Consider the following 24,006-nt stretch of genomic DNA (forward strand, 5'->3'; position numbering starts at 1 on the left):
GTTTTCATGGAGAGAAAGCCAGGTCGCGTGGTGATTCATTGCTGTATTCTGTGCCTTTTTTCAGGTGCGTTTCCACTTCCACCAGTTCGGGCCGCACAGCGGTTCTCTGGAGCTGTACGCGACCGAGATGGACAAGAAGCAGAGCGCGCGCATCCTGTCGCGCTCGTTCGGCGACCACGGCGACCGGTGGTGGCGCATCGTCGCGCAGCTGCCCAACATCACGGAGAGGTCAGCCTCCAGCACGCACGCACGCACAAGCGCGCGCGCACTTTCGCACATAAAAAGTGTCCATTTCGTAGCAACTGCTGTGATTAGCCTGTATCCGAGGCGAGAAGAGCACGTTTCATTTGGATGCAGACTCCTAACTCAGGTACGAGCATATGGGATTGGTTCCCAAGTATGTGAGTGGCTCGAAGACTTCTTAAGTAATAGAACCCAGTACGTTGTCCTCGATGGTGAGTGTTCATCGGAGGTGAGGGTATCATCTGGAGTGCCCCAGGGAAGTGTGGCATGGCCGCTGTTGTTTTCTATCTACATAAATGATCTTTTGGATAGGGTGGATAGCAATGTGCGGCTGTTTGCTGATGATGCTGTGGTGTACGGGAAGGTGTCGTCGTTGAGTGACTGTAGGAGGATACAAGACGACTTGGACAGGATTTGTGATTGGTGTAAAGAGTGGCAGCTAACTCTAAATATAGATACAAGTAAATTAATGCAGATGAATAGGAAAAAGAATCCTGTAGTGTATGAATACTCCATTAGTAGTGTAGCGCTTGACACAGTCACGTCGATTAAATATTTGGGCGTAATATTGCAGAGCGATATGACGTGGGACAAGCATGTAATAGCAGTTGTGGGGAAGGCGGATAGTCGTTTTTGGTTCATTGGTAGAATTTTGGGAAGATGTGGTTCATCTGTAAAGGAGACCGCTTATAAAACACTAATACGACCTATTCTTGAGTACTGCTCGAGCGGTTTGGATCCCTTTCAGGTCGGATTGAGGGAAGACATAGAAGCAATTCAGAGGCAGGCTGCTAGATTTGTTACTGGTAGGTTTGATCATAACGCGAGTGTTACGGAAATGCTTCAGGAACTCGGGTGGGAGTCTCTAGAGGAAAGGAGGCGTTCTTTTCGTGAAGCTGCTACAGAGGAAATTTAGAGAACCAGCATTTGACGCTGACTGCAGTACAATTTTACTGCCGCCAACTTACATTTCGCGGAAAGACCACAAAGATAAGATAAGAGAGATTATGGCTCGTACAGAGGCATATAGGCAGTCATTTTTCCCTCTTTCTGTTTGGGAGTGCAACAGGGAGAGAATATGCTAGTTGTGGTACGAGGTACCCTCCGCCACGCACCGTTTGGTGCATTGCGGAGTATGTATGTAGATGCAGATGTAGATGCGCAGAGTGCGAGAAAACTACGAGACTTTTTTTCCAAGGTCCGACAGGTCGCGAAATTAAAACCACAAGACGCTTTGTGTGAGTGTGTTGCCCAGTGTCTCTAGTATGCCCGTCAATAGCGTCACATCAGACTTTCAGTTCTAAGCGCACAGTGAGCACGTAAAAATGCATACATCAATGGATTCTGTCGCCGAGTGAGAAGTGTTTGCTGTCATTCGATTTGTGTATGTTGAGAGGTTCCGCCTGAGTTCCATGCAATCCACATAATGTAACTTTCATAAGTGACAGCAAAGTGCAACAGAGGTGCGGGAACTTTGAAGTAGGACGTACAGACGTTCATGATACAGGCGGTCGGGGAATGAAGAGAGTGTCAACCGATGGTCTTGTTCGGCGAGTGAACCATGTGATTCGAGAAAATTGTCTACGAACAGCAGTTCAAAAAAAGCGAAGGTCATCGGGCACTATCCTTCTTCATGACAATGCTCGGCTGCACACTGCAGCTGCAGCAAAGTCGTTCCTGCAGCATTTTTTATGGGAAGTGATCGCTCTCCATACAGCCCGGACTTTTGGCTCCCTCTCGTTTTCATCTCTTTGTTCATATGAACCGCTGGCCATAAGGACAGCATTTTGGCACAGACATGGAGCTGCAGACCAGCGTAGAGAATTGGGCGAAAAACGCAGGCGGTGGTTTTTTTTATAACAAGGGTATTGGAAATGCTATGACAAATGTCTAAATTAGAGCGGCGACTATGTAAAGAAGTGGCTGGAAGGTGTAGCTAAATGTTGCAAACAAAACATTTTTGATTCGCACTGTGGGTTCCATATCGATTTCGCGACCAATGCACCTTGAAAAGAAAATAGCCCTCGTACTTTCAGAAATCCGGGGACAAGGAAAAATAAAGTTAGCTGGGAGATCACGACAGGTAGCCTCATCCACCTAATTGAAAAGGCGTGGACCACAGCAACGCCTGCTGACGACACTAAGATCACTAGAAATAATGGTACTACAATACGATATTGCAATGCCTATGTTTTCCAAATTACGGCCAAGTGCTCCTTCGGACATGTATGTATGTACGAAGGAACAGGCACTGCAGCTACAAAAGCCTTTATGGGCTACAAGAAATTAATTGGCAGTTGCAAATATGAACAAAAATCAGTTTTGTAATGGAATGACGACAATGAAAATTTGTGCACAACCGGGTCTCGAACCCGGATTTCCCGCTTATTGCGAGTGGTCACCTTAGGATTAGGCTACCCGAACACGATTCACAGACACACAAACTTCCATATGTCGTTAAACATTAATTCTTCAACCTGCTCTCTTACATTCATTACCTATATTCCCGCACAGGGGGGACATTTTTACGTGAAAGTCATTTGACCGGTGTTGGAGGATAAATACGATACTAAAGTGCCTGTGTTATACCAAATTACGATGCAGTGTTCCTTTGGACGCGCATTGCATCGTAAGTTGGAGTAAAACAGGCACTGCAGTATCGTATTTATCTGCCGATACCGGGCAGGCGACTTTCACGTAAAAATATCTCCCCTTTACTGAAATATACATAGTGGATGTACGATTACAGGTAGTAGATACACGGTTGACGACATATGGAAGTTTGGCTCAGGTCGTGAGTCATGTTCGGGTAGATAAATGGCAAGGCGAAAGCTAGCGATAAGTGGAAAATCCTGGTTCGAGTCCCGGTCCGGAACAAATTTTCATTCTCATCATTCCATTATACAACTGATGGTTGTCCATATTCGCAGCTGCGAATTAATTTCATGGAAATAATATTAGTCACATCCTCCAAAGAGTACACCGATTGCTTTGGAGTGCTGTAGATGCAGAATTCGTACCAGGCGTAAGGAGCGTGGTCGTTTAGAGATCCTAACTGAAAGACACCACCGACGAGTATCCCCGTTGTCAATGACAACCGGTTCCAAACCTGACAGGAATTACTGCTATCAGTGAATGCAGGGTACATCTCAAGCAGTTTCCCAGTGAACACTGTGAACAGATCTGCATACAATGGACTTCTGGAGTTGGATACTATGACAGGCCTTTGCTTACAGCGGCATACGAAGCTGCTTGTCTTCAGTGCACCAAGCAGCACTGAAAACTGCACGTTTACTAACTGGAGGCGTGTATTGTGGTCGGACGAGTCGTGATTTTGCCTCTTTTTATATGACGCACGACATCTAATGCACCGATGGCCCAAGGAGACGTTTAACCAGCAGTGTGCGGAGGCGCACTTCAGACCACCGGTGTGTCAGTGATATTCGGGTGTGTCTTTCGTACCAGGAGCCAGTCAGATTGCGGTGAATACGAACCAGGATATATTATTTTAACATTCTCGGTGCACAGTTGTTCTTCTACCTCTCCAGGATGATTATATGCCGTAGGAACTCCTTTCTTCCAAGATAACAGCCAGGCTCAGAGGACTACATGCATACGGTCCTTGTTTGACGAACACCAGACACTGTGTACCACCTCGACTGGCCGCTGAATTACACTAACTTAGTCACATATAGTACTACATTGAGGTGACATCAACCGTGGCATACTCCATAATACCGTGTCGGACCTCCCTTTGCCCAGCGTAGTCCAGCAACTCGACATACCATGGACGCAACAAGTCGTTGGAAGTCCCCTGCTGAAATATTGAGCCATACTGCCTCTATAGCCGTCCATAATTGCGAAAGTGTTGCCGGTGCAGGATTGTGTGCACGAACTGACCTTTTGATTGTGTCCCATAAACGTTCGATGGAATTCATGTCAGGTGATCTGGTTGGCCAAATCACTGGCTCGAGTTGCCCACAATATTCTTCAAACCAATCACGAACAATTGTGACCCCGTGACATGGCGCATTGTCAGCCATAAATATTCCATAATATTTTGGGCACATGAAGGCCATGAATGGCTAAAAACGGTCTCCAAGGAGTCGAACGTAAATTTTTGCAGTCAATAATTGGTGCAGTTGGCCCGGAGGACTCTTTCATTCTATATAAACGCCATTATAGAGCCACCACCAGCTTGCACAGTGTCTTGTTGGCAACTGGGAGTCAAGGCTCCATGGGGTCTGTGTCACACTGCAAACCTATCGTCAGCTCTTACAAACTGAAATCGGGACTCATCTAACCAGGCCATGATTTTCCAAACGTCCAGGGTCCAAGCGACATGGTCACTAACCCAGGAGAGGCGCTGCAGGCGATGCCGTGCTGTTAGCAGAGGCACTCACGTCGGTCGTCTGCTGTCATAGCCCAATAACGCCTAACGGACACGTACGTTGTACGTACCACACTGATTTCTGCCTTATTTCACGCAATGCTGCTTGTTAGTTAGCACTGACAACTGTACGCAAACGCCGCTGCTCTCGGTCGTTAAATGAAGGCCGTCAGCCACTGCAATGCCCTTTGTGAGAAGTAATGCCTGAAATTTGGTATTTTCGGCATACTCTTGACAAGGTGGAGCTCGAATTCCCTAACGATTTCCGAAACGGAATGTCCCATGGGTCTAGCTTCATCTACCATTCCGCATTCAGAGTCTGTTAATTTCCGTCGTGCGGCCATAAAAACTTCGAATACCTTTTAAATACGCTAATCACCTGAATACAAATGGCAGTTCTACACCCTGTGTACCTGTTACTACCGCCATCTGTATATGTGCATATCACTATTCCATGACTTCCGTCACCTCAATGTGCCTGGAACAGCAGATTATTCGGACTGATTAGCATCGTTCGAGAAATGAAATTTCTCTCTGCAGCGTTGTGAGCGCTGAATTGAAACTTCCTGACAACTGTGTACCGGACTGAAACCCAAACCTAGCACTTTTGCCTATCGGGGGCAAGTGCTCTACCGACTGAGCTATCCAAACATGCCTCACAACCTACCCGCAGAGCTTTACTTGCTCCTACCTTCCAAACTTCACAGGCCCTGCATACTTTGCAGGAGTAGCACTCCGTTGAAACAGTACCTGCCAATTGGTGGCTGGATCGTTTCATTAAAACCGATGTCTTCCTCTGCTTATTGTTTGATGTTTGATTCCCCCCCCCCCCCTCCCTTCTCCTCCCGCCCCACTTCAGTAGACAGGATTGAGCGCAGCAATAATCTATAGCAAAAACAACTGCATAAGTTCAACAAATAAGAACTCTCTTATCCTAACTTCCAGTTATAATGTACTTGCATCTTACACTACAGGTAGAGAACAAGCGATTCTCGGCCTCAGCCCTGAATTAAGAAACGGATGTCAAGCCCTCGGCATAGGTAGCACCAATTCGTCACAGGAGACACGGTCACGTCCACATGAAGGCTCTGTAAGCCATTCCGACTACGGCACTCCAAGTGACGTCTCTCCATGACAACAACCGATAACTGCGCGTCCTTTGTACGTGGTCTAAAGCGAGTTGGAAAGACAAATCCTTTAGCGGCTGACTTGGTGGCTGGCCTGACTGTGGCAAGACGCCAGACTCCAGTTAAGTATCTCACTGCCCTCTAACAATGTACGTTCCTCACTTGGTACCACAAAAGGCGGCGCAGAATGAATAATTCTCATCAGACGCCCGGAATCGTCTGCGATCAACTAGAGGAAGGGGAAGAGTTCTTAGGTAGTACACCAGATTTTACATTTCAATCTCTGTTTTTTAACATTTTAGATGTGCATCACGATTTTACTGTCGTTTACACTGATGGCTCAAAACAGAAGAATTTCCGTGGCTGTTCTGTAGTGTTCCCTGATCATGTTACCCGGATTCGCCTCCCTGATGAATATACCGTATTCGCAGAGAAGCTCCAAGCGATCCTGAAGGCACTGGAGTTGATGAATTGTGTTCGGGGCAGTCGATTTCTCCTCTGCTCCGATTCTCTTAGTGCCTTACAATCATTGCAGAATCTGTTCCCAACTGAGGAGATGGTCCAGCTGATATATGACCAACTCTACCTGCTCCAACGGCGGGGTAGGGAGGTGTCCTTCTGCTGGGTACCTGATCGTGTAGGAATGTGGGGCAATGAACAGTCCGATCGGGCTGCCGAGGAGGTCTGCAGAGAGCAGGATGTGGTCCAGTGTCCTCTTCCCTTGCAGTCTGTCATTTCTGCACTCCACAATAAGTGCATGGAGTTGTGGGAGGAACAATGGCTGGCGGTGACGGCCAATAAACTGCGGTTGGTGAAGTCAGCAACTCGGCGTGGCGTTCCTCCTGCCGGTTGCTCAGGCGGGAAGAGGGGCCCTCACACGTCTTCGGATCGGGCACTGTCCTCTCACACATAGCTTTCTATTACGGCGAGAGGATCCCCCGTTTTGTGATGCTTGTGGTGTGCACATCTCTGTCCGGCACATTTTAACAGACTGCATTTTATACCGTGATGCAAGGGCAGAAGCACAAGTTGATGGGGACCTGCCCTGTGTTTTAGCTAACGATGAGACGTGTGTGTCTATGGTTTTCAAGTTTTGTGATGTGTCTGGACTCTGGCCTAAACTTTTAGGCTGGAGGTTTTAGTGTATTGCAGAGTGGCTGACCCCTCCCTTTTTTCCTTGCGGTCAGCCAGCCACTTCCATGTGCTATATCGTTTTAGCTCCCTCAACCTCTTTCTTCCTGTGTTGTCCATGTTTTACTGCTGACGACATGCTTCGTCCCAGACTTCGGTGTGGGTAGGCACATATTTTTTCAACCTTGTTACTTGTGTTTTACATTCTGTTTTATCTTACTATTATGAGTCTTTTCTTTACACCCGTTTCAATCTGTTACTGAGCGGGCGCTGAAGACCTTGCTGTCGTGCGCCCACAAAATCCTCTACTACTACTGTATGATCCGACGCGAGTTTGACAACAGGATATTTTCTAACAGGTTCTAGAATTCTCGGCCAGCCTGGCGCCAGAGAGTTGGTTGCGCAAACACGCTCTTTCACCCTCTTTTAATCTCTCTAGTCTTACGAAGAAATTTTCCACTCGATATTAATAAGAGGGGACGGCAGAAAGTTGGCTTGTCTCTGTCCCATTTGCTGGTCCCTATAATTCCACAATGCACGGCAAGTATTTACTTGCTTGATTGACGGATAAACCCATGCGTTTTCGTACACGGAGCCAACTGACGCTAAAAAACAAAGTACAGTGAGAATCATTCTGACGTTCTCCAGAAATGGTAGCCCCACAAGGTATACAGCAGAACTTCTGTGAAGTGTGCGACGACACACTGCAAGTTCAGACTGAACAGAAGCATGCACTGTCGGGTTCATGTCAGGAGTCAAGCTGTCCATTCATTACTGATGATTCCTGCATCCTGGAGGAAGGTGTTACGAGGTGTGCGCATTGTGTTACTGGCTTGCTGACTTGGAAAAGGAACCTATCGGTGAAATGTTGAATGCAGGGCTGGATAGTCGGTTGAAGGATCCTGTTCCGACACTGTTCAGCTCCCAAATTACCTCCCCCAAACCCCAAAGCGATTAGATGCTTAACGGCGTACGACGTCCGCACACTGCACCGCCCCAAGATACGACTTGAACCATATCTCTTCTGAGCCAGTGGGCAATGCATGCCTGAGGCTTGTTTGATACCTAGCCGCCTCTACAGTGTTCTACAACGATCGTCAACTGTGGGGCAAATCCTACACTCATAATTCAAAGGACCCGACGCCATTGACCCACGTTCAGTTCTAGGAGTTCGCTTTCTACCTTCTCCATATATCACAGTTCATAGTTTGGAGTTTTGTGGGTTGTACTTTTGTTCTTAGTGAACTCCTCGAGGCCAATTTGATGGTCTGGAGGCGTTTGAGTACTGTCTGTGTCGACACAGCTCTCCCAGTTGCCTCCATAATGGCAGCACGCAGTTCTGCCGCACTGATCTCAGGGAACCTACAAGCCATATGCAAGTACGAGTCATCAGCTAGCGCTGCTGACCACGAGTGACCACTACGTGGCGGGTCTTGAGTGTTTTGTGTCTCACAGTAGCGGTTAATAATCAGCTACTTACATGTTCCATATATGATTTGAACAACTGTTTTATCTAAATAGCGTGAAACGAGTCATTTTACAGGTATACATGATTAGTGTTAACATTAATGAACACATTATTTTTTAGTCCTATTCAAGCTACTACATTGAAAAACTAGTTTTTTTACAAGCTACCAATATTTAAATAGACATTCGTCCATCGAATAGAAGGAGTTGTCCAGAAGAAATGATTTTAGGTTCGATTTAGAACTTGTTTTTGCTACCTGACAGACATTTTATGGTATTGGGAAAATGATCAAAAATTTTTGTTGCTGAAAATTGATCTCCCTCTTCCCTTCAGTTCAAATTTTTATTTACATGTACACCTAAAAATTTGGAACATCCTATCCTGTTTACTAACTCCTGTTCATGTGCTACATCAGTTGTTGATATGACTCTATTTGTTGTACAGAACTGAGTATAGTCTGTTTCTTCAGAACTTTTGTAAAACACCGTTAACAATCCTTCTGTTTCCAGAATGAAATATACACGCTGCAGCGGAATGTGCACTGATTTTGAAACGTCCTGGCAGATTAAAATTGTGTGCACGACCGAGACTCGAAGTCGGGTAGACCACTTGCCCGCACAAGGCAAAGGTCCCGAGTTCGAGTCTCGGTCCGACACACAGTTTTAATCTACCAGGAAGTTTCAGTCCATGTGTTGCTTCCTCTCTAACAGGATTTAATATAACACTAGTATCGTCCGCAAAATGTACCAGTTCTGCTTGTTGAATGTTAAATGGAAAGTCATTCACACATATGTAGGGAATAGGAATGGACCCAAAATTTAACCATGTGGACTCCCTTTGTGGTTTGTCCCAATATTGTCTGAATCATTCAGTACAACTTTTACATTCTGTTTGCTAAGTGTGAGTCAAACTAAGTTGAGTATGAAACCATCAATTCCATAGAACTTAATTTTTTCTAAGAGAGTACATCACCTACACAGGTCAATACCAAATTTGTGATACCGTATTTTGCGGGTGAATGTATAAATAGTATTCTCAATTGTGTAACCCTTCTGGAATCCAAACAGTGATAGTTTAAGTAAATTGTTTCTACTTAAGTCTGAGGAGACTTCTCTTGAGTACCGTACATTACTTTTCGGAATAGTTTGGCAAAACTGTCAGTAAGGAAACTGAACGATAATTATTTAAATCTGTTTTAAGGCCTTTCTTATAATGAAGCTTAACAGTTGCTTAATTTATCCTGTCCGTAGAAACTTTCTGTGCCAGTGATGCATTACATATGTTACCAAGGATATTGCTTATTAAGTTAAAACATTTTTTCATAATTCTGTTGAATGTTTGAATGGCGTCGTGGTGTACGCCTATGCAACCATCAAAGCCCCACGCTAACAACCCTTATTGCCGCATAATGACAACACGAGAACGACCTCAGCTTGGAATGATTCTTCGAGGCACGTTGACAATGTACACAAACCGCACTGTCCCGTCCGTGATTGTAGACAATGGGATTGCAGCTTTAATTTTACTCCATTACAGAAGTTGCTATAGGGAGCGGTTTGTTCCTGTTAAAAGATTATTTATACAAAAATAGCGCTATGCATGTTGTGTGCTGTTGCAAAACTTTTCTTTAGCTGTTTATAGTAGCCGATCGCCAAAGCTATTATCAGTATTCTAAGCCATTCCGTAAACTGATAAAAAATTAGAGGAATTAGAGTTATAATTATTTGTTTAAGATAACTATCTTTTTACTACCAGTACTTAAATCAAGTAAATTACATGAATATCATGTATACTCAAAATACTGAAAGGAAAATTATTGGAAATTAACAGTGGAGTCATGACAACGACTAGATGGACAGCAAAAGAAGCAAACAAGAGGTTAAAAACAACCTGTTAAGGTTTAAGGTGAGCAAGTAACGTACCACTTGCGGTGCACATATCATACTTAAAGTCGTGTCTTTTCGTCAACAGGTATCGGTTTCGTTTCGAGGCGAAACGCGGGTACAGCCCCCGAGGAGATGTGGCCATCGATGACTTCTCCATGAGCCCAGAGTGCTTTGGCCTTGGTAAGTACCATTCTACTCTTTCCACTTTCTCCCCCTCTCACCCCCCCCCCCCAATTTTGACGATAAATAACTTCTGTTTATGATTCGTATCCTTACATCTGTGCTTCCATCTGGCATCCATATCGATTAATGATGGGTAGAAAACCGTCATACGGCTTCAAGGCGGTCATACGAGAGCGCTCTGCACATTTGTTCGTTACTATCTGTATTTAGGCTGTTCAGTTTGAAAAAAAATAAAATAAAATCATGAATTACGAAATATTTCAGTGAGAACTTAAAGAAAGCGGTGATGTATAAATATCAGCTCAGCTCAACAAAATACGAACTCACGGAACATCAAATGAACTTTTGGATTAGGCTGAAGAGTTCCCAGCAAACAGTATACAACGTGTCATCCTTTATAGAGAGAAAACAGCAGCGTACTCCAAGGGAGAGTTGTTGTTGTTGTTGTTGTTGTTGTTGTGGCCTTCAGTCCGAACACTGGTTTGATGAAGCACTTCACGCTAATTTATCCTGTGCAAGTCTCTTCATTTCTGCATAATTACTGCAAACAATATCTATTTAAACGTGCTTACTGTAATCGAGCTTTGGTCTCCCTCTAAGTTTTTATCCCCCCACAATTCTCTCCGTTACCAGATTAATGATTCCTTGATGCCTCTGAATGTGTCCTGTCAACCGATCCCTTCTTTTATGCAAGTAATGTCATAAACTTATTTTTTCCTGCCGCGTGGGATTAGCTGAGCGGTCTAGGGCGCTGCAGTCATGGACTGTGCGGCTGGTCCCGGCGGACGTTCGAGTGCTCCCTCGGGCATGGGTGTGTGAGTTTGTCCTTAGGATAATTTAGATTAAGTAGTGTGTAAGCTTAGGGACTGATGACCTTAGCAGTTAAGTCGCCTAAGATCAAAAAATATATTTTTTTTTCCCGATTCGATTCGGACCTCTCGATCTACGAATCTGCTCTTTCCAAAAAAGATTTCCGAGCTCCTAAACCTTTACATTCTCGTATAGCAAAGTGGCGTGATCGTGGAAGGTAAAGTCAATGAACTTCCTACTTCATAACCTACTTGCCCATGAAATTTAACAGGAATCATTGTTTGCCCTACTCAGCTGTCAAGCGATTTATTAACTCTGTTACAAACGTTTGTGGCATCCCTTCGTGTTTTGATAGTATCTCACGTATGACAGAACATAATGAGCAGCAATTTCAGATTTTTCTGTATTATTTCTTTCCATGCTCTACATTCCTCCCTGACTTTACACGAATTACGAGACTAACTATTGCCCTAATTATTTAAATGTTCCGCTCACTTTATTGTATGTCCTCAATTATTTTGTTGTATTCCTGCTTAAAGATCGCTGATTTTCCAGTAAGTTTGTTGTTACTAAGTTTTTAGATTGTCTGTCACCCCTCATAGCATTTAACTTTCGGGGCCGCGCGGGATTAGCCGAGCGCTCTAAGACGCTGCAGTCATGGACTGTGCGGCTGGTCCCGGCGGACGTTCGAGTCCTCCCTCGGGCATGGGTATGTGTGTTTGTCCTTAGGATAATTTAGGTTAAGTAGTGTGTAAGCTTAGGGACTGATGACCCTAGCAGTTAAGTCCCATAAGATTTCACACACATTTGAACATTTTTTTTTAACTTTCGGGTCACCAGGGAGCTATGTGCGCCATAGACTTTAATCTCGCTTTCAGCAGCCAGAGAGGAAGCTCAACTGATAGTTTACATGTAAACAGGAATTTGCTACCTGTTCTATAGCATTTCCTATGAATAATACGTTCTCTGTTTCCATATTCCTTTTTTTTTAAAAAAAAGAGTTGTTGAGTTCTTTGTTGATTCTATAACCATATCCAACCGATTTCTACTCACTCGCATCTGTGTTATGTTCTATTACCGACTGTTTGTAAATGAAGAACAAATCTTCTACGTTCTTTTTATAAAATGCGTCGTACCGTAGTTGTGCTTTTGGATCCACGTGCTTTTAGCAAATCTCACAACGGCAAATGGTTAGTGACGGGGAGCGGGGGGGAGGGGGGGGGAGGGCGCATTTGGGGATTTCTCGTACCATTATGCTTTACCTGCTTTCCTGATCCATTCGCGACTGGTGGGGGGGAACAACGCCAATCGATAAGCCGCAATGTGAGTGCTAATATCTGTGATTTTCTCATCGTGGTCATTTAGTGAAATGTACGCGGGGTGAAATGATATGCCACCTGAATCTTCATAAAAATATTTTCATGGATTCTTAACAGTAAATTTATCTTCAACTCTCGATGCCTGTCTTTTTGTTTCTAGAGTTTCATTTTTTAATCCTACCTGGTAAGGATATCATTACTCAATAATCTGCCGAACGAGCGTTTTATAAGCAACTTCTTTTTTCAGAATTCTTCCAGTTAATTTCATCCTGACGTCTACTTTTCCTACAACTAGTAACGTAATGTAAATCTACACACATCAAAAAAGTTTTGCATCACACCGGTTCCCAGAACTCCCGAAGCCGTTGACTGTGGATATAGTATCACAGACACAGTCCCTTTGGCTGTTCAGATATGTCACTATACCCGCCCAAAAAAATGGTTCAAATGGCTCTGAGCACTATGGGACTCAACTGCCGTGGTCATTAGTCCCCTAGAACTTAGAACTACTTAAACCTAACTAACCTAAGGACATCACACACATCCATGCCTGAGGCAGGATTCGAACCTGCGACCGTAGCTATACCCGCCCAAAGATGTAAACAAACATGCATGAGCAGCGCCTATTAGACGGAGGGGGTCCAAATGGCTGGTTCAAATGGCTCTGAGCACTATGGGACTTAACATCTATGGTCATCAGTCCCCTAGAACTTAGAACTACTTAAACCTAACTAACCTAAGGACATCACACAACACCCAGTCATCACGAGGCAGAGAAAATCCCTGACCCCGCCGGGAATCGAACCCGGGAACCCGGGCGCGGGAAGCGAGAACGCTACCGCGCGACCACGAGCTACGGACAAGAGGGGATCCGACAGCCGATCAGTTACAATCATTCCACAAGGAAGGAGGTACACGGCTCGTGTTGTCTGTAGTTCAAACATGCCTAGACGGTCAATACTGCGGTTCGGTCGCGTCCGCCTCTTATTTTCTGCCAGGAAGAGCTCTCAAATGGTTCAAATGGCTCTGAACACTATGGGACTTAACATCAGTCCCCTAGAACTTAGAACTACTTAAACCTAACTAACCTAAGGACATCACCCCATATCCATGCCCGAGGCAGGATTCGAACCTGCGACCGTAGCAGTCACGCGGTTCCGGACCGAAGGGCCTAGAACCGCTCGGCCACAGCGGCCGGCAAGGGCTCTCAACAAGATAAGTGTCCAGGCATCTCGGAGTGAAGCAAAGCGGTGTTGTTAGGACATGGACGAGATACAGAGATACAGGAACTGTCGATGAGATGCCTCACTCAGGCTGCCCAAGGGCTACTACGGGAGTGGATGTCCGCTACCTTCGGATTATGGCTCGGAGGAACCCTGACAGCAACACCACCATGTTGAATAAAGCTTTTCGTGCAGCCATAGGACGTCGTGTTACGACTCAAACTGTGCGCAATAGGCTGCATGTTGCGCAACTCCACTCCCGACCTCCATGGCAAGGTTCGACTTTGCGACTACGACACCATGGAGCGCGGTACAGATGAGTCCACCAACAAGCCGAATGGACCGCTTAGGATTTGCGTCACGTTCTCTTCACCGACGAGCGTCGCATATGCCTTCAACCAGACAATCGTCGGAGACGTGTTTGGAGGAAACCCGGTCAGGCTGAAAACCTTAGACACACCGTCCAGCGAATGCAGCAAGGTGGAAGTTCCCTGCTGTTTTGGGGTGGCACTATGTGGGGCCGACGTAAGCTGCTGGTGGTCATGGAAGGCGCAGTAACGGCTGTTCGATACGTGAATACCATCCTCCGACCCATACTGCAACCATATCGGCAGCGTATTGGCGAGGCATATTGGACGACAATTCGCGCCCCCATCGTGCACATCTTGTGAACGACTTCCTTCAGGATAACGACATCGCTCGACTAGAGTGACACGCATGTTCTCCAGACATGAATCCTATCGAACATGCCTGGGATACATTGAAAAGGGCTATTTATGGACGACGGACCCACCAACTACTCTGAGAGATCTACGCCGATTCACCGTTGAAGAGTGGGACAATCTGGATCAACTGTGCCTTGATGAACTTGTGAATAGTATGCCACGACGAATACAGGCCCATCAAAGCAAGAGGACGTGCTACTGGGTATTAGAGGTACCGGTGTGTAAAGCAATCTGGACCACCACCTCTGAAGGTCTCGCTGTATGGTGGTACAACATGCAGTGTGTAGTTTGTCATGAACAATAAAAAGGGCGGAAATGATGTTTATGTTGACCTCTATTCCAATTTTCTGTAAAGGTTCTGGAACTCTCGGAACCGAGATGATGCAAAACATTTTTTGATGTGTGCATTTTAGGTCCCTCCGAATGGTTATTCCAAGGTATTCTATCCTAAATATTTTGCAACTTCTCTATTTCCATTGATTAATTGCCAATAGTGTAATGTCGAACATCTGTTGGTCTTCCTGCATTTCGTTTCAGTTTTGTGATATGGCGACTTTCTTCTAAACAATATCGTTCTCACGACGCTTCTGACGTTTTCCAGTAGATCATTTATATGTATCGTAAACAGTAATGGCCCTATAATTCCCTTCCGATGCTCTGCAAGTTAGTTTTACAGCTGCTGATTTCGTCTCGTCAAGAATGACGTATTAAGTTCTGTCTGTCTGTTCACTAAGCAGTTGCGCGGAGCTGCATCAAACTATAGTAAAACAACACCGCTCTTTATTGAAGTACTTATGTGACAGTTCCGACTGCATCAGTTATCTACGAGGGCGGTTCAGAAAGTAACCTCCGATTGGTCACAGTGCGGGTTGTGGGGGGAGTAGCGACGCCATCTGTGCGTTCACGCACTCAGCAGGTCAGTCGGCATCAAGCCGTGGTCGAATGAACGTCGTACCTGCGCTAGTTTAGTTTTTGTGGCAGTTTGACATGTGTGCTGCAATAGAAAACCCCGCCAAATGTGAAGTGCGTGCTGTCATAAGGTTTTTTACAGCCAAAGGATATTCTGCAGCAGCTATTCATCGTGAGCTTTGTGACGTGTACGGACCAAGAGTTATGAGTGAAGGAGTTGTCCGTGAATGGGTACGTTTATTTAAAAGTGGACGAGAAAACGTTCATGATGAAGAGAGGAGTGGTAGACCATCATTGGTGACTGACGAACTCGTTCAGACAGTTGATGCAAAAGTTCGTGAAAATCGACGTTTCTCAATGTCGGAGTTGTCTACTGGTTTTCCACAGATTTCTAAGACTCTCTTGTACGAGATAGTGACAGCAAGATTGGGTTACCGTAAGTTCTGTGCACGATGGGTGCCCAAAATTCTTACCGACCACCACAAAACTCAAAGAATGGCCTCTGCATTAGACTTTCTGTCACGTTATGAGGACGAAGGAGAACCATTGTTAAACAGAATCGTGACCGGTGACGAAACCTGGATTAAGTACGTGAACCCTGAGACAAAAGAACAATCAAAGATGTGGGCACATTCAAATTCGCCTACCAAACCAAGAAAAGCCTCGCAAGATTTTTCTGCCAGAAAATTGATGGCAACGGTGTTTTGGGATGCCAAAGGGGTGTTGTTGGTTGAATTCATGGAACGTGGTACGACCATTAATCAAGACGTGTACTGTGAAACAATAAAAAAGTTACGACGGGCTATACAGAACAAACGCCGTGGTATGCTGACTTCCGGTATCGTTTTTTTGCACGATAACGCCCGTCCTCACTCTGCTCGCAGAACAACGGCCCTTCTTGAGTCCTTCAAGTGGGACGTTATCAACCATCCACCTTACAGCCCAGACCTGGCGCCAAGTGATTATCACCTCTTCATGCATTTGAAGAAATGGCTCGGGTCACAGCGGTTTGATGACGACGAAGAGCTCAAAGATGCGGTCACAGGCTGGCTCCAGGCACAAGCGGGTGATTTTTATGCAGAAGGAATTTCAAAGCTTGTGAAGAGATACGATAAGTGCCTCAATCGCTATGGAGACTATGTAGAAAAATAGTGCAAAGATGTAGTTGTAAGATGTATATATTAAAATATTTTTATTTAACTTGGTGTATTTTTTTAAATCAACCGGAGGTTACTTTCTGAACGGCCCTCGTACATTATTGTATACGCCTCTTCAATAACTTTATTGAGTTGCCTCAGAAAATTTGCTTAGTTTGCAGATACTGAGTTCAAATACACGCCTGATTTCTCTGATTGTGAGTAGTAATTCCTGTTAATTTCCACTTTAAATTCTCAGCTAGGGGCAGCATGATTTTTATTTATTTACACACCACTGCTACGTCAAATATGTCTGTCTTCAGCTAAGCATAAGAGGCCAGCAGAGTGTTAGGGGTACGTAGATATTTTTATTGGTGACAGTGTACCGAACAACATCGCATCAGTATTTACTTCATTTGCAGACTACCAATTATAGCTATCAGGAGTAATATGTTTTTAGATTTGTTAGTACCTCCAAGTATATACGGCAAAAGCCAGCCATTAATTCTTATTTTCCCTGGGTGGCAAGTCTGACGTAAAACGATTGTCGTCCACTTGGTGGTGCAATTACGACCGTTCAGAAAACATCATGTAGTAAATTATGTGACGTGTTTGCAGGAACATAGCTTGACGCCGAGAAAAAAGGCAACTAACTCACTAAGTGGGTACATATTAAAGTACCAATGATTACAATATTTGCACACCCCGTATGGTTAATTATCTACATCATTCTTTGTGCGAGTTCCTCGTTCATGCCCAGAAGGCACAAGGCGTGTCGACCGGCCGCTGTGCCATTCTGTACCATGTGGCGTCGTGTGGATGTGGTATGGGCTCAGCACACCACTCTGTCGACCGCTGTGTCGACTTTCCAGATCTTGGGGCCGTTATTTCTCAGTCAAGTAGTTCGTTATGTGGCATCTCAAGGCTGGGTGCACTCAGTACCAGCCCTCCTAACTCCTTGGTAGTACCCGGAATCGAACCCGGGTCCTTTGCATGGAGCAATTTACATTGGCCACTCACCTACAGAGGCGCACTATCATTCTTTGTATCTCTAAGACAATGCTTGCCCTCATTTATGGGTACAGGCTGTTGAATTGTAATTCAATATTTTTTTTAATGTGTGACCACATCATGATATAAATAAGACTATCTGTGTTCCCTTTGCTGTCATAGGCAGCGGTAGTGTGACAACTTACGAAGTTGCGGCTGAATACAGGATGTCCATAATTAAAGTTCCAGTTTCATATCGCTTTAGAAAGAGGACCATTGCCCAAAATCACGCCAAATTTGAACAGCATATTATTGACGCAGGGGGAAACGTCATGGAACGAACAAACAAAATATTAAGAAAAATTTTACCAATGCATGGCGCTGTAAGCGTCTTAACGTAAATGTGATCGACTGCAAATAACACATGAATCGCAATACGACAGCTATGATTTGAGTTGCACATTACACGACCCGTACTGTTCAATGTGCACAACTTCACAGATTTGGCAGTCAACAGTTGTGGCACTGTTAATTAGGTAAGCCCATCGACCACGGCAAGGTTGTACCACGTCGAGTGAAATAAATCAGTTTTTAATTGTTCTGAGGCAAAGACCAGCAAAAAGACATTAGCTTTTAATTCTCTGGGATCAAAAACCGCTTAAAAAGTAAAATGGTCTAGGTTTTTAATTCTCCTGGAGCCAAAAATGGCATAAAAAGCAAAATGAGATCGGTTTCTAATTGTCGTGAGACTGGTGCAAGACATGTTCGATATGTTATCCACTGTTTTCTGCCACAAATTGAAATCGTGAAACAGCATGTTCCACAACAGATCGGAGTGTCTAGGCGATCACGTTCAGAAAACGTTGCGATATGCATGCGTTCAGGTCAGCTAAGTTCGTAATTGGAGCACAGAACACAACATCTTTCAGATAACCCCACAGCCAGAAGTTACATGCATTAAGACAAGGTGACGTGGACGGCCAGGATGTAGGGAAATGACGGTTCATAATTCTATCACTTCCGAAATGCCTCTCCAGCAGCCCCTTCACTGGCTACTCCATTTGCGGAAGAGCCCATCTTGCATAAAAGTGATCCTACCCACACATCCATGTTGTTCAAGGGTGGGATTGGATTGGATTGTTTGGGGAAAGAGACCAAACAGCGAGGTCATCGGTCTCATCGGATTAGGGAAGGATGGGGAAAGAAGTCGGCCGTGCCCTTTCAAAGGAACCATCCCAGCATTTGTCTGGAGTGATTTAGGGAAATCACGGAAAACCTAAATCAGGATGGCCGGACGCGGGATTGAACCGTCGTCCTCCCGAATGCGAGTCCAGTGTGCTACCACTGCGCTACCTCGATAGGTGAAGGATGGGAATTACGTTGGCGCGCTTTTGTTTATCAGTGGCGGTACAGGTAACAGCACGCGCAGGACTCATCTCCTCGAAAAAGTACGGCATTACGTTAAACGATGCCGCCAACTGTTCCACATAGTCACCTTTGCAGAATGGAGTGGTACCTGTTGATGTCAGTGTGGATTTTCTTTTGCTTATAATTTGCAGTTCTGCGTATTGGCATGTCCTTCGGTCCTTGGAGATGGAAATGGGCTCCGTCTGTCCAAAGAATGGTTCACGGCCATTCATTATTCACTTCCATGCGAGCAAGAAATTCCAGAGCGAACGTCTGTCTCGCTAGCAGGTCGGCAGGAAGCAACTCCTGAACATTGGTGACTTCGTATGGATCGCAATGCAGGATGTTCCGAATAATTTTATGCTGCGTGCTCGCAGGTATGTCCAACATTCGGGCAATTCTTCGCGCACTGCATGTTTCAACACCACCGCTTAACCATTCCTGAAATGCTGTGTTCACGTCTTCGACAGACGTCAGATCAACTGTTTCTTCCCTCTGCTAGATTGCGCTTCAAGAGAACCATTCATTTCGAATTTTGTGATGATTTTTCCCAGACACTTAGCAGACTTCGGACCACGCCGTTTTTCATACCCATGAGTGTCCGGAACTTCTGCAGGGCCACTGGCGCGCAGTTTGCGTTCTTGTAACAGAGCTTTACCAACGGCGATCCTCCATGGAGATAGTCATCTTGGGCGTCTCGGACGCAAACTGAGTGTACCGCACGTCTGCTGGTGTGCATATTCTGACGCTTACAGCTCCATCTTTTGGTCAAATTTTCGTTAAATTTTTGTTTGTTTATGACGTTTCCCCCTTCGTCGATAATACGCTGTTCAGATTTGACGTCATTCTTATCAGTAGTTTGATCTGCGTTTTGAAACTGGAACTTCAATTATGGACACCCTGTAAATACTCCTGGGTACCTATAAACAAAAATGCTTTAAAATGACGCAAAATAGTCCATTTACCATAATGATAGCATATGAGTGACCAGATAGGAAGGATTCTACGCCGAGAGAGGAACCATCGAGCCATTGCACTACAGCAAAAACCAAATCCGAAATTTGCTAATTTCGACTAAGGAGCCAGAAATCTACAGCATGGTCATTCTTAGATTGGTCATTCTGGCTACCAAGTAGCCGCTGAGTGGAATAGGCCTCGATGCCCAGTAGTGCATTTATTTTATGATCACAGGCATGGAGGAAAACATGTGGTTTAAGAGGACCTATGGAGTTGCCCATTCATTATGTATTACAGACGTGAGAATATCTTCTTGCACTGTGCAATCTGATTCAACGAGCTGTGTAATTATTAACACGCTCTACATCAGGGAAAAAATATCTAAAAATTCATCGCATTATGATTCGAGAACATCAAATGGTTCCATTTTAACTTTTGGGTCATTGGTCTTTAGAGGGTTTGATGCGGCCCGCCACAACTATGTCTCCTTTGCCAACCTCTTCATCTCCGAGTAGCGCTTGTTCCCAAAGCCCTCAGTTATTTCTTGGGTTCATTACAGTCTCTGTCTTCCCTTCTTTACTCTCTGTAAAAGTGGCTCTGACCACTATGCGACTTAACTTCTGAGGTCATCAGTCGCCTAGAACTTAGAACTAATTAAACCTAACTAAGCTAAGGACATCACACACATCCATGCCCGAGGCAGGATTCGAACCTGCGACCGTAGCGGTCGCTCGGTTCCAGACCGTAGCACCTAGAACCGCATGGCCACTCCAGCCGGCTACTCTCTACAGATCCCTTTAGTATCATGGAAGTTGTTCCTCTTTGTCTTAACACATATCCTATAATCCTGCCCCTTCTTCTTGTCAGTTTTCTCCATTTGCTCCTTTCCTCGCCGATTCCGTAGAGAATCTTCTAATTTCGCATCTTATCCGTCCACCAAATTTTCAACATCATTTTACGCCAACAAGTCTCAAACACTCCGATTATTTTCTTTCCGGTTTTCTCACAGTCCTTCATTCCTTTCCATACAAGGCTGTGCTCCAAACGAAGACCCCTCCGCGGGCTCACGACTCTTTCGTGAGTTTGTGAGTAGTGAGCGTGGAGCCCCAAGCTTTCCTTTCTTGTGATGAAATCTCACGCCTCCGACTATTCTTACTTCATTTCTCATAGTGGCAGCCTTTGATACTGACCCGACAATTTCCCTAGGTTCTGCTCTGTTCAAATGTGTGTGAATTCCTAAGGGACCAAACTGCTGAGGTCTTCGGTCCCTAGACTTACACACTACTTAAACTAACTTATGTTCAGAACAACACACACACCCATGCCCGAGAGATGATTCGAACCTCCGGCGGGAGGGGCCGCGCAACCCGTGACATGGCGCCTCAAACCGCACGGCCACTCAGCGCGGCCAGGTTCTGCTCTCTTTCATGGACATCTTCATTTATTTTTCTTACATCACTTTTAGCCTAAAGCAATTTTGGCCCCATTCCTGGTTTGACATCCATTTTCAAATTTTTTCTGTATTGTGGACCGACTCACGAAGCACGTCTAAAATAACACGTACTGCCTACAGTGTTGACAATCCGCTGCACTCATGCGTGTGCTCAAAAGCCAATGCGGTAATTAATCCAACGTGATGGTGTCGTCGTGTATTATTTACGTGGAGCCGCCTGGCAACATAGGAGTAGCACTTCTGATGCCTGAGCCGCTAGCTCCCCACGCATGCCAAGCAGTAGATGCCGCCCGTCTTCCTCGGACTTCAGAGCCCTGGCAATAGACGTCGTATCAGCGGCTGGGTGGACGCAAGATGAGAGAGCCCGTGATCAGAGTAGGTGGTATTAGGACCATCATTTTGCACAGAAAACGTATAAAAATGAACCAACACAGTGGTCTCAACAACCAAGCCCAGATATTTCAACTCGGGCAGTTACAATCCTACTGCTTTCCCTAACTCGGCTACCACACGGGAAGAGGCACAAGCCAGATGTCTGGGAGCAAAACAATTTACTCGATACCTGGTGTGTACCAGAACGGACGGAGATACTTTTACGGCGACAAATTCATTATTTTTGTACATTACATGGAAAACAATTTGGAAAAGTTGACTCATTAGGAAAAATCTGCAACGAAACACTATTAAGCCTCCTCTGCTGCACAATCTCAATCTCTTCAGGCAGATGAACAACTAGGTGACGTACCAGTGACTATTGCTACACATAAAACATTGAATATGTCACAAGAGGTTATTTTTCACGGAGACTTTACATTCCAGACAGAAGAAGAACTTTGAGCCAATTTCGAACAGCGAATATTAATTTTGTCCCAAAGATAACTGAATAGATACAGGTTCTTTCATCTCAGCCTTTGTAGGAAATATTCTCCCAGAAAAACGTTTATGTTATGGTGAACCAATGTGATGTGGAACCTTCCGTCCTGTCGTGCTTGAGATGTTTCCAATGTTTACACTTTCGTCATATGTCATCCCAGCGCACAGTAGACTCAATATGCAGAAACTGTGGACGACCATTCCTCAAAGGCCGTCCTTGTGAACAACCCCCTTTGTATGTCAGTTATACTGAACACCATCATCCACAGTCACCATTTCGTCCAAAAAAAAGTTAAATACGCATAACTGCCTATCGTATACTGACTTAAAAAGAGTATGATTGCTAGTATTCTGTCGAAATGACAACCAACTGCGCAGAAGTCACCGATCTCAACCACCACCACCCACCACCCACCACCCACCACCCTACCTCAATGTTTACCAAACCAGATCCGTCACCTCCCTCCACTCTCGTGGCTCCAGCGACCCCATCTTCAGGAACCACTTCTCACACCTGGCCAAAGAAACAGCTCCATCCTCCGGCGTCTGCCATTGACAGAGCTTCCTCATTGGAACCCCCTTTGGAACCTCCTCTCCCTGGAAATCCACAGGTGAGAGGCTCGACATCGGCCGGAGTCTGAAGGAGGCACGCCCTGTGGGACACAGGGCTGCCCACTCTAAACCAGACCCCATGCCTAAAACGGATAAGCCCCTGCAAAAATTTCAGCCACGAAACATTGCGAAAGAGAACAAGGAGAAGAAGAAGAATAAGGTCGGCAGAAGGCTACAACAGCAATCCTTGATGCGCCAGATCCTCCAAGCCATCGGATTCTGAGACAATGTTCATTGAATTTATCTACTCATACCGATGACAGACAACGGTCCTGATATGTGACAAATTCTCCTGGCCACTTCACACCTAACGAGGACACTCTGAATGTGATGTTCTAAGGGAACTGTAATTGATACTATTGTCACCTGCAAGAACTGCAGCATCTAATTTTCTCTTGTTATGAAGCCTCTATCGCCCTTTAAGAAATTCACTGCACTAATGACCATTCCCCAACACTCCGTGGCCACCATGCATTCTGTTGGAATCATACTGGACCTGGTAAGACAAATGGAGGGGTCTGTACGTTGCTTCGGACAGGTGCTGTCGGTGAGTGGATTCTCCTCTGTATGCGTTGAAAGCAGTAGCGATGCGAGTGCAGATTATCCCAGCGATCACCATTTATTTGCCTCCAGGGTGGCCACTTCCTTCCCTTGAGATGACCACCATAATCTAATAGCTTTCCCGCCACCCTTCTTCTTCTTGGAGATTTCCGCTTTCCCTTCTGATAGCAATATCCATCGCCTCAGATAACTTCAACACACAGTATCATTCCTCGGTATTTCAGTGTCCCCACTCCCTTCCACCTTGATTCCTTCTGGACGATTCTCCTAAAATTCAGCCTACTTTTCATCATTACTAAGTTTTGATCCGAATCTATTTCTGCGCCTTACAATTATATTCGATTTCAGAATCGCCGTCTCACCACTCCAGCTGAAATCGTCCCATCTTTCCTGGCCTTTTCCATGTGTATCTCCGCCATTTGCGATTTTTGAACAGTGTATTCGCTCTTACCAGCTGCAGTTAACTGTAAAATCTGTTACTCTTTCTCCTCTCTCATTCCTAACACCGAGCCGATATTATTCCATAACTCTTTCTTCTATTCCTTCCTCTACAACAGCGTTCAAATCCCCCAAACTTTCATATCCTTTTACTTACTGTATTAC

The 24,006-nt window shown here is 45.2% G+C and overlaps 1 protein-coding gene across 3 annotated transcripts in view; it reads left to right on the forward strand.

Moving 5' to 3' along the window:
* The window catches only part of LOC126258990 (leukocyte tyrosine kinase receptor-like), a 717,375-nt gene that overhangs the window by 441,212 nt on the left and 252,157 nt on the right, over positions 1 to 24,006 (forward strand). For all 3 annotated transcript variants that reach the window (XM_049955685.1, XM_049955687.1, XM_049955688.1), the window contains exons 7-8: positions 65 to 228; positions 10,331 to 10,425. In XM_049955685.1, coding sequence (XP_049811642.1) covers positions 65 to 228; positions 10,331 to 10,425 — 259 coding nt within the window. The remainder of the gene's footprint in view (positions 1 to 64; positions 229 to 10,330; positions 10,426 to 24,006) is intronic.

This window comes from Schistocerca nitens, chromosome 1, assembly GCF_023898315.1.
Source record: "Schistocerca nitens isolate TAMUIC-IGC-003100 chromosome 1, iqSchNite1.1, whole genome shotgun sequence".
Taxonomy (NCBI): domain Eukaryota; kingdom Metazoa; phylum Arthropoda; class Insecta; order Orthoptera; family Acrididae; genus Schistocerca; species Schistocerca nitens.